Source organism: Nicotiana sylvestris, chromosome 7 (assembly GCF_000393655.2).
Source record: "Nicotiana sylvestris chromosome 7, ASM39365v2, whole genome shotgun sequence".
Taxonomy (NCBI): domain Eukaryota; kingdom Viridiplantae; phylum Streptophyta; class Magnoliopsida; order Solanales; family Solanaceae; genus Nicotiana; species Nicotiana sylvestris.
Window position 1 is genome coordinate 22576971 of NC_091063.1, and position 11136 is coordinate 22588106.

The 11136-nt window shown below is 39.9% G+C and overlaps 1 protein-coding gene across 1 annotated transcript; it reads left to right on the forward strand.

Annotated features, from left to right (window-relative positions):
- The first annotated feature begins 5837 nt into the window (after window positions 1–5837).
- On the forward strand, window positions 5838–6257 carry LOC138872836 (uncharacterized mitochondrial protein AtMg00240-like). Its single transcript, XM_070151255.1, has one exon. The coding sequence runs from the start codon at window positions 5838–5840 to the stop codon at window positions 6255–6257; it is 420 nt and encodes a 139-aa protein (XP_070007356.1).
- Window positions 6258–11136: the final 4879 nt, after the last annotated feature.

Sequence of the window (11136 nt, forward strand, 5' to 3'; positions counted from 1 at the left end):
TTACAACAAGAATATCCAGCAGGGAACAATAAAAATACCCAGTACCGGGAAGCAGAAGGCGGCAAACTCAGGCACACGAGTCAAAAGGACGCGTAAGGACGCATTTTGAAAGAAGCAGCGTGTGAACATTGAGTCATGCCCAGCATGGCAAATCTGATGAAGAGAGCCATACCGCCGAAGGAACCATTTAAAGGCTTGATGAAGAAGGCCATGTCCCCAGCAGATCAAGCAAAATGAAAACTGGTACTCAGAGGAGCAAAAGGCCCGTACCATCCCTCAAGTTCACAAAATAAAAGCATCGGAGGAAACGCAAGCTGACGAAGAAGAAATCAGGCGTCCACCTGGAGAACAAGGACAAAGAAAGGAAGTAATCAAGCGTCCACCTGGAGAACAAGGACAAAGAAAAAGAAATCAGGCATCCACCTGGAGAACAAGGACAAAGAAAAGAAGAAATCAGGCGTCCACCTGGAGAACAAGGACAAAGGAAGGAAGAAATCAGGCGTCCACCTGGAGAATAAGGATAAAGAAAAGAAATAGAAATCAGGCACCCACCTGGAGAATAAGGGAATACAATTGAAGTATTGAAGCCAAAAGCCCGCTCATATGAGAAAGGAGCACATTTAGAATCAATAAAGCAGAGGAATACAACAGGAATCCCCTGCAGGAAACAATAAAAATCCCCAGCACCGGGAATCAGAAGGCTACGACTAAAATCCCCAGCATTCAACCAAGTCATAAATAGCAGAAGCTCGCCTCAAGAATGCGAGTCAACAGTCTGAGATGCTCAACAAAAGCTGGACACAAAAAGGGTATTAAGGTCTGCTCAAGGATATCTAGGCAAAACAAATATGGTCTGCTCAAGAACTAGCACCTACAACTAGCAAGTAGCAAGGTTCAAATCCAAAGTCTGTGTGAAGCACCATTCAAGACTCAAGATCAAGTTTCAGAAGACTTAAAGATAGGAATCCTTGTAACTAGTAGCTGATAGGCTTAGTTAGCCTTTTTCAGTTTTCATTTTTGATGTAATGACAGGACCACGGACCGGAACCTCAACGGAACGGCACCTCGATCGGCTCTACACCTCGGTACACTTAACCATCTCTCTCATTTCCGAACTGCACGTGGCCTGATTCCTGTATAACCAAGGATATGTAGGCAGCTCAGATACCAGGGCTCGGTCACATCCCCTTCCTTTCCGTAGTGTAGTCCCTCCAAGTAATGGTCGGGTCAAAAACATGTCTAGTCGTTCTTTGTCGGAAAACTCTTCGTGTTTCCAGTCAAAGAGGGGCAGCTGTAGACACCTGATTTTTGACCCTCCCCGAGAATTTTCACATTTTTAGCATAAATATGTAATTTAGGCCTAATATAGCTATTTTGACTATTTTTGCTTTATTTCGTCGCAAAAGAGGAAAATTACAAAAATATATATATAAATTTTAGTTTATGTATTTCTCATAAACTTGAAAAAATACAAAAAATTGTACTTTATTTTTGTACTTTATATAATTTCGAAAATTACCAAAAATATAGTTCTATTAATGTTTTATAGTCATTTTAATTTTGAAAAATACAAAAATGTTACTTTATATTTTATCTTTATATTAAAAACGAAAATTACCAAAAATATAGTTCTATTAATGTTTTATAGTCATTTTAATTTTGAAAAATACAAAAATGTTACTTTATATTTTATCTTTATATTAAAAACGAAAATTACAAAAAAATAGTTTTATTAGTATTTTGTAGTTATTTTAATCTTGAAAAAATATTAAAAAAGATCTAGTTTTGTGTTAATTATCAGTCTTATTTTTGTAGTTATTTTGCTTACATAATCAGTTGAGCAACGTCGTGTTCCTATTTCTCGGGTCCGGGCAAAAGAATAATATTCGGGTTCAAACTACCCGGTTTTAGGCCTAATTTCGGACCTAGCCCATAATAATTCGAGTCCACCACACGTGAGGGGACACGCGTGGGGAACACGGACGGAACACCGTACACGGGGAACCCACCACGCGTGGGGGACACAAGTCTCGAACCCCACCACACGTGGGGCTCATTTTCCTTGGCAGAAGGTTATCAAATACACGGGCAAAACACATTTGGAGGAGGACTTTGAAATTTTTTAAGAACTTATGCACTGTTGATCTTTTTCTTGAAAGGAAGAAGAACCAAACGACCCTAGTAGACCACCCAAAACCACCATTCCTTACGTCCCGTCCAGCTAACCCCTCTCCGTCTCGCCACCTCCGTCAACAACCAAACAGGCCCGTCGACCACTGTCCAAACGAACGCCGGAAAACACGACCATTCATCCTCCTCCTAGCTCCGTCAAACCAGTCCGGCGATCCTCCATTAAACCCGGCATCCGCTGTTCATCGTCTTCCTCCTCTTCCTGAAGAAAACCTAGGAAAAACCCTAGCGACCATAACCCAAAACCACCAGCTCCCTCATCGTCGTCACTATCCCGTCGCCACTGCCCCCTACTCCCTCACGTCCCAAAACGCCATAACCACCAGCTCCACCCCCTCGTCGTCACTTTCCAGTCGACAACTAAACGACCAGCGAACACCACCAGAAAACCAGCGGCTTCGCCATCGAGCAGTAGCTGTGACTGCGCTGCTGCATCGCGCCACCAGCTCCTTCCTTATCTGATCCTTTCCTCACATCCAAACGACCCCTTCTGCTGCAGCTTCACGTACCAGTTGCCGCGTCGGAAAATACAACAGCAACCCAACAATCTCTGGTCGTTGACAGTTTTGGGTCCGAGCTTTCCATTTTCCATCGAGGTCGTCTTTGGTTCGTCGAGGTCCGGTACGTCGAGGTGTTTGTCCGAGGTTTTGTCATTGTTCCTCATTTAGTGAGGTCAGGTTCGAGTTCCGTCGGGGCGCTTTTGGTCGTTCTAGGTTTGTCGAGGTTCGAAGGTTAGTGTTCTTCGTCCTTTGTTTCATTCCGTTCGTTTCGCATATTATGGTTCAAGGTGAATGTCAACAATGCAATTTTTTGTCGTTTTATTAAAAAAATGTTTATCTTATGGTTAGTTACTGCATGTGTTTAAAGTAAATGTGAGAACATATCGTGAGCTTAAGTTTTTTACGAGAATGTCTACTTCCATGCATATACTTGTGTTTATTAAGGGAACAATTTGACATCCTGTGAATTGTTGCGAACATATGTACTCGCGTATATTATGTACTCTCATTGTAATAGGTATGTGAACACCCGAATGAAAAATCATGACTACTAGCGTTTAAGCCTTATTCCTCGATCTTTAGTAATAGAAGTCGGATTTAATAACAATAACAATACGTTAGCAAAGTTGGGATTAATAGGAGCCTTATTAAAATACTTAGAATTCGGGACAAGCCGTTTAGCGAAATTCCACGGCCTTACCTAAAAATAATAATACGCTAGTCGCTTTAGGCGCGCCTTTAATAATTTAATTTTCTTAAGCTCGGGTGCACATTTATGTGACCCAAATCCAAGTCTCAATGAAATCGAAATGTGTCTCTAATCACGGGTACATTGATTGTGACGTGGTCTGAGATGCATTTCCATGACGTTGTAAATCCTTTTAATAATGAATGAGACGAGCCTCGACAAACAAAAAATGCACAACTTGCGGGGCCCTCTAAATGTGTATATATTAAAACACTTAGAATTCGGGACATGCCGTTTAGCGAATTTTACGGCCTTCCCCAAAATAACAATACGTTAGTTGCGTTAGGCACGCCTTTAATAATTTATTTTCCTTAACTCGGGTGCACATTTATGTGACCTAAATCTAAATCTCAACCGAGTCGAGATATGTCAAACAACCACGGGTGCATTGATGTAACGTGGTTCGAGATATGTTTTCGCGACGTTGCAATTCCCTGTAAGAAATAATAATAATAATAATTATGAAAGCGGTAAAAGTTAAAATTTGCACATAAGTTCATATTTGTATAAAATCAGATAATCAAGCCGAATATAACAGTTGAGTGACCGTGCTAGAACCACGGAACTCGGGAATGCCTAACACCTTCTCCCGGGTTAACAGAATTCTTTATCCGGATTTCTGGTACGCAGACTGTAATATGGAGTCATTCTTTTCCTCGATTCGGGATTAAAATTGGTGACTTGGGACACCTTAAATCTCCCAAGCGGCGACTCTGAAATAAATAAACCAATCCCGTTTCGATTGTCCTTTAATTGGAAAAAACTCTCTTGCGCCCTCTCGGGTGCGGAAAAAGGAGGTGTGACAAGCACAAAGTTTGTTTTTTTTTCTTTTCCTTTTCTTTCTTTTTCTTTTTTTTTCTTCTTTTTCTCTTTTTTTTTCTTTTTCTTCCTTTTTTTTTCTTTTTCTTTTCTAGTTCCTAACTCTACTTCTGATTCCAAAAGAGGGGTATGGAACAAAACAATTAACTCTCCTGAACAAAACCCCCTATGAGTTACTGAATTGAAGAAAACCCAAGCTGACTCACCTAAGAACATTTGGGTGCAAATGTTATGTTCTCAACAATGGAAAGGATCAGCTTGGTAAATTTGATGCCAAGAGTGATGAAGGAATATTTCTGGGGTATTCTTCTCAAAGCAAAGCTTACAAGATATACAACAAGCGGACTCAATATGTTGAGGAAAGTGTTCATGTTATCTTTGATGAGTCATATCCTTCTTGTGAGAAAAGTGCTAAAGATGATCAAGATGGAGAACCCTTACTGGTTCCTGGTGAAGTCATTGACATGACAAATAGAAAGGCAGATATGATGAGCCACGTGAAAGAGCCGAGTGAATACAATGCTGCCTTTTCTTCAATGGAACCAGGTACCTCAATTACAACCACTGAAGCTGAAGAAAGAGTGGTTGATGCAGTATAGGGTACTCCACTAGTACCTGAGAGAAGAACACAAAAGAACCAGTTAGATATACCCACCTCCTCTACAAAAGAACCTCAAATGTCTAACTAGAAACACAAAATTTCTCATCCTCTTGACAACATAATCACTCCTCTAGATTTTAGAGTACAAACCAAGTCAAAAGCTAGAAATTCACTAGCCTTCTCAGCCTTTCTCTCCCAAATAAAACCCAAAAATATCAAGGAAGCCCTGAAAGATGCAGATTGGTTTACAGCCTTGCAAGATGAGCTGCATCAGTTTAAAAGAAACAATGTCTGGCACCTGGTACCTAGACCCTTAGATCAAACCATTATTGGAACCAGGTGGGTATTCAGGAACAAGCTTGATGAACATGGAAACACTACAAGGAACAAGGCTAGGATAGTGGTTCAAAACTACAATCAGGAGGAAGGGATTGATTATGGTGAAACGTTTGCTCTGGTCGCTCGCACAGAAGCTATTAGAATCCTAATCGCTTTTGCATCTCATATGGAATTCACATTATTCCAAATGGATGTCAAAAATTCATTTGTGAATAGATTTCTTAAGGAAAAAGTCTATGTAAAGCAACCTCCAGGGTTTGAATGTCATGAACACCCTGAATATGTGTTTAAACTGGACAAAGCATCGTATGGGTTGAAGCGGGCTCCTCGAGCTTGGTATGAAAGGCTGTTAAAGTTCCTCTTAGAAAATAGTTTTACAAGAGGAAAAATTGACAACACCTTGTTCCTAAAGAAATGGAGAATGAACCTACTCATTGTTCAGGTCTATGTTGATGATATCATTTTTGGGGCAACAGCTGATTCTTTGTGTAAAGAATTTGTAAAGCTCATGAGAAGTGGGTCTGAAATGAGCATGATGGGGGAGCTAAATTTCTTCTTGGTTCATCAAGTGAAGTAGTCCACAAAGGGTACATTCATTTGTCAGCAGAAATACATCAAGGAGATCTTGAAGAGGTTTGATATGGAAGCATCAAAAGTAATAGACACTCCCATTGCAACGGCTACTCGACTGGACATGGATGAAACTGGATATCATGTGAATCAAACTATGTATAGAGGCATTATTGGGTCCCTTCTCTATCTTACTGCCAGCAAACCCGATATTGTCTTCAGTGTGGGGCTATGCGCAAGGTTTCAATCAAATCCTAATGAATCTCATTTGAAGGCTACCAAAAAAAATTTGAGATACCTTAAGGGGACACAGGACATGTTCCTGTATTATCCCTCAGGTGACAGTTTTAATCTCAGTAGGTATGCTGATGCTTACTATGCATGTTATTTTATGGACAGGAAAAACACTTCTGGAATGGCTCACTTTCTAGGGTCACGTCTTCTCTTGGGGCACAAGGAAGCAAAACTCAGTGGCTTTTTCAGCAGCTGAAGCAGAATATGTAGCTGCAACATCTTACTATGATCAACTCCTATGGATTAAGCAGCAACTGGAGGATTTTGGGGTATTTACTAAGTGTGTGCCTCTTCTATGTGATAACACCAGTGCACTCAACATGGCTAAAAATCTAGTTCAACACAAAAGAACCAAGCACATTGATGTGAGACATCATTTTCTGAGGGACAATGTATAGAAATAGCTGATCTGTATGAAGTTCTGCAGCACAAAAGACCAAATTGCAGATATATTTACCAAAGCATTGAGTACGGAACATTTTGGAAGAAACAGGGTGAAGCTGGGGCTATTGAATCCCAATTGAGAATCTGATTCCTCATTAATTGGCTATGAAAATCACCTTCAGGTAAAACTAGCTAAAGTGTTTTCTGGCCAAGTCTAACTCACTTCAATACTACTGTAGGTAAACACACATGGTGAGTATAGAAGTTGTAGATGCATTGCATGGATGATAAAAGAGGATTGAAATTTTCAATAACAGGTCAAGAACCTGGTTGTTGTACCAAAGGTTAGTTGTTCTGTGCATTCTTTAATACACATATTGAAAAGGTGCAAATATCAACTACCATGTCATCCATCTTTTAGACCCTGTTGTCATGTCCCTTCACATCAAATCATTCCATCTCCCTCTGAAACATTGCATTTCTCCAAGTACAAACACCGTTTCAGAACCGGTTCCTATCTCTCTCTCTTTATAATTATCCACTCTCATTAAAACCCTTCTCCTTTCTTCACAAACCATAGTCCTCCATTAGAACTTCTCCAAATAACTTTCTCTCTATCTCTTCAATGGCTCACACAAACTCCGAAATCCCTGCCTCAGTCATCTCTAATACTGAAAAACCCATGGAGTCCTCCGCCCCCAATGAGTCTTCTGTAACCACTCCTGTTCTTATCTCTAAAATCATTCCTAACCCAGATTCCCCGTCTCCCTCCAATTCTAAGTTGACTATCCCAGAAACCCCTAAAATTGTTGATCCTTCTTCTTTATCTTTTGAGTTTCCCATTAATCAAGGAAAAAGTGGAGAACAAGGTAAAAGTCCCGAGGTCGCAGAGGTTTCTGCCATTATTGCTTCAGATTCTGTGGTGGCCATGGAGCCTATTGAGGAAAAAATATCGCGACCATTTTTTTGGTATCTGTTGATGGCGTCTTACATGAGATAATTCCTCAGAGGACCGAGATACAGGGTATGGGAGAAGAAGGAGCCATGGTGGCTGTTAAGGGTTTTGTACTAGCAAAAACTACTGGGCCCTCTCGTGAGGAACCTGACCCCTCTCCAGAGGAAACAGGTCTGGGTTCTGACTCCCAGGCCACTTCTGCTCCTGCATTTGCTGTTGCGCCCTTAGACATTCAAGTTCCTGAGATGAGGTCTAGTCATCAGGAGGATCTAGACAACATTGCTCTTGATTCTTTCATAGTCAAGCTATGGGTAGTGTCCACTCCTCAGTCTTCTACTAAGCGACCTACTACTAGGTTGCAAGCAAAGGTAGCCTATGACTCTGCCCTTCAAAAGAGCATGTTTGAGCCTAATGTGCTAAATGCTGCTTTTACCGCTTTGATATTATTTGAACTGTATATAAATTGTGCCGAAACCTTTCTCTTCTTACCTCCGGGGATGTGCTTACTGGTTGAGACTCCCTATTCTGTTAGTGTCATACCCTGAATAAAAGAGGCTCGGAAAGTTTCTAAGCCGGCTGGCCTTTTGGTTCCCGGAAAGGAGCTCCTTCCTCAGCTCGAGTTGTCCGCTCGGGTACACTGTCTAGAACACCGACCCAGGTTTTTGAACATAGAATAACGTGACTTCATGCCGGATCCCTAGTAGGAACGCTTATTTGCATCACGTTGCATTTGACTCAGGGGACTCAACACAGGGGTTGGGTCTGTCTAGGAGTAGCGACCTGATATGAAAAGGCCATCCTGATGCATCCTATTTGTTTTTCGTGCATTTATTTGTCTCGTACCCGCATGCTGTCCGGTGTTTGAATATTATGAATTTTGTGAAATTGAAAAAAAGGGAAATAACGGTTAAGGAATTGATTGTTTATTTTTGAAAAAAACCAATACCCAAATACTGTCAAAACTCTGCCGAAATTTTGAGAAAATGAAAAAAAAACGTCTTATTAGTTTGTTTTATTAAAAGCAAAGGAAAAATAGAAAAATCGTTGTTCTGTTTTGTTTTTCAGAAAAATATAGAAATATATAGTTTGTCTTGTTATAAAAATAAAAATTAAAAAAAAAGTCTTATTTTAAAATGGTTTTTTTATGAAAATTCAAAAAATAATAATAATAAAAAAGAGTCTTTCATTATTTGTCACAAATATATACATGTATATATATATATATATATCCAAAAAATTTTATTTCCAAAAAATATATATATGTCTTTATTTGTTGCAAAAATATTTGTCTTGCCAAAAAGTTTAGAAAAGTTTTTATACTCCCAATTTTCAAAAACAAAAAAAATCCAAAAATATTTTTCATTATTAACTTCTTTAGAAAGTCTTTTAATTATTTTTTTTTTAAAAAATGTATAATAAGAAGAAAAAATCCGAAAATATTTTGATTCTTCTTTCAAAATTGAAAAGAAAATGCAAAATTCAAAAAAAAAAAACATTTTAGAAGCATTTGTTTTATTAAAGGGAAAATTCCAAAAAATATATTCTTCTTTTCTTTAGAATAAAAAATAATGCAAATGAAAATTCAAAAAATATATCTTAGAAGTGTTTCTTTTAAAAAGAAAATCAATCAAAAATCAAAAAATATACTTCCTTTCTTCTTTTAAAGTAGTTCTTTCACAAATTCAGAAAAAAAAAGTTAGTTCATCTACTTATTCTTGATTACCCGAACTACGCGGGTTTGATTCTCACCGGATGTGAGATACGTAGGCAACCCTCATCGGGTCCAACCCCACCTTTTGCTAAAAAGCCAAAAACAAATATAAAAAAAGAAAAAACAAAAAAAAACATGTCAAAGATTTTTAATTTTGTCGTAAATAAGTCTAGCGATGTAACTTCCCCCTTTTACAAAAAAAATAGCAAAAACAAATATGTCAAATTTTAATTGTCATAAAGAAGTCGGGTGCCGCTGTTTTATCAAGACATAGCCGAATGTTCCCGAAAGGGACGCCGGAAGGCTGACTTTGCATAAACAGCCACCTTTGGGTCATTTTTAAGACTTGGTCCAGTCGACCCACATAGCCTTAAAAATCTTCGTCCCCGAGGCATTGAAAGGCCGTGTTTGCAATGTTGAATTTTCTATTTTTGAAAAATGATAAAAGAGTCATAAACAAGTCCGGGTGATGCCGCTTATGTCAAAAATAGCCAAATGTTCCCGAAAGGAACTCCGGAAGGCTGCCTTGGTGCAGACGGCCACCTCGTTTTTTTCTCACACAACCTTAAAAATCTTCGTTCATGAAGTGCTGAGAGGTCGTGTTCAGAAATCCTTTTGAGAAAAATCACATATTTTTGTTTTTATCAGAATAAGTTTCGTTTGTTAAAATCTTATTAATAAATGTGCAGAATGAGCACGACTCCAAATGAACCCTTTTCAATCATGAATAAAATCCCCCTCCAATTGCGGCTCTGGTGGAATGATTTAGGCAAAGAAGGGCATGACGAAATCAAGAAGTATCTGAAAGGCCTCACGAGTTTGTTGGATATCAGGCCACGAGGAGATATCATAAGGGCACTAGTCCCCCACTGGGATCCTGCGCACAATGTCTTCCATTTCTCGGACTTTGAACTTACCCCAACTTTAGAAGAAATAGCAGGGTATATCGGCAGCGCTGAGACTCCTTTGAGGCACAAATATCTGATTGCTCCAAGAGCTGTAGCAATACACCGGTTTCTGGACTCCTTAAAGATAGTCAGAACAATTCATAACCCTGACTTGGCGAAAGGTTTTTGCAGCATGAGTTTCATATATCAAAGATATGGTCACATAGGAGGATTCGACAAGCCAGAAAACCAGTTGTGCAGCAAAAGTAATCGTCAAAAGTGGGAAGAACATAGACGGATTGCTTTCATGATAACTTTCTTAGGACTCTTAGTATTCCCAAGAAAAGACGGGAATATTGACATAAAGATAGCAGGGGTCGTCAGTACGTTGCTCACACAGAGAGATAGTACGTTGGCGCCCATGATAGTATCTGATATGTTCCGGGCTCTCACGTCTTGCAAAGCCGGAGGAAGCTTTTTCGAGGGTTGCAATTTGTTGTTGCAAATGTGGATGACCGAACACCTATGTCACCGAGCCCAGTTTCTGAGCCATGGATCCGCTGAAAAGACCTGCATAGAGGAGTTCTATACCAGAGTTAATGAGACCTACCTACCGGAAGGAGTCACAGCATGGACCTCATATTTCCATACCCTCGACGCCAGTCAAATACAGTGGGCGCTAGGATGGTTACCGATCGACGAAGTCATATACATGCCAGCCGCCAGGCCCCATTTTCTCTTAATGGGACTTAAGAGCATTCAACCATACGCGCCGCATCGGGTTTTAAGGCAACTTGGGAGGTGTCAGATAGTGCCGAAAGACGAGGATCTAAGCACCCAGGTGATTGAGATCAGTCCCGACGGCCAGTTTCCTGAAGCAAGGGTTCGCCAAATTTGGAGCCAATGTCAATACTTAGAAGCAAATACTTGTGTAATGAATCGGGCAAAAGGGGAAGTTTCGCCCGGGTATCAGGCCTGGTACAAAGGGGAGACATCATCTGGAAGGCCGACCAAAAGACCTCACCTGCAAGAATTTGCCAAATCTTCACAAGAGCAGTGGGGCTGGTTGGCCAAAGAGCGGGAATATCTTGCCGAAACAGGCAAACTGAAGCAACAAGTTCAGGATATGAGGTTTGAA

Excerpts from the sequence above, each read along its gene's own strand:
- LOC138872836 (XM_070151255.1), top strand. The coding sequence starts at position 5,838 with ATGGAAGCATCAAAAGTAATAGACACTCCCATTGCAACGGCTACTCGA.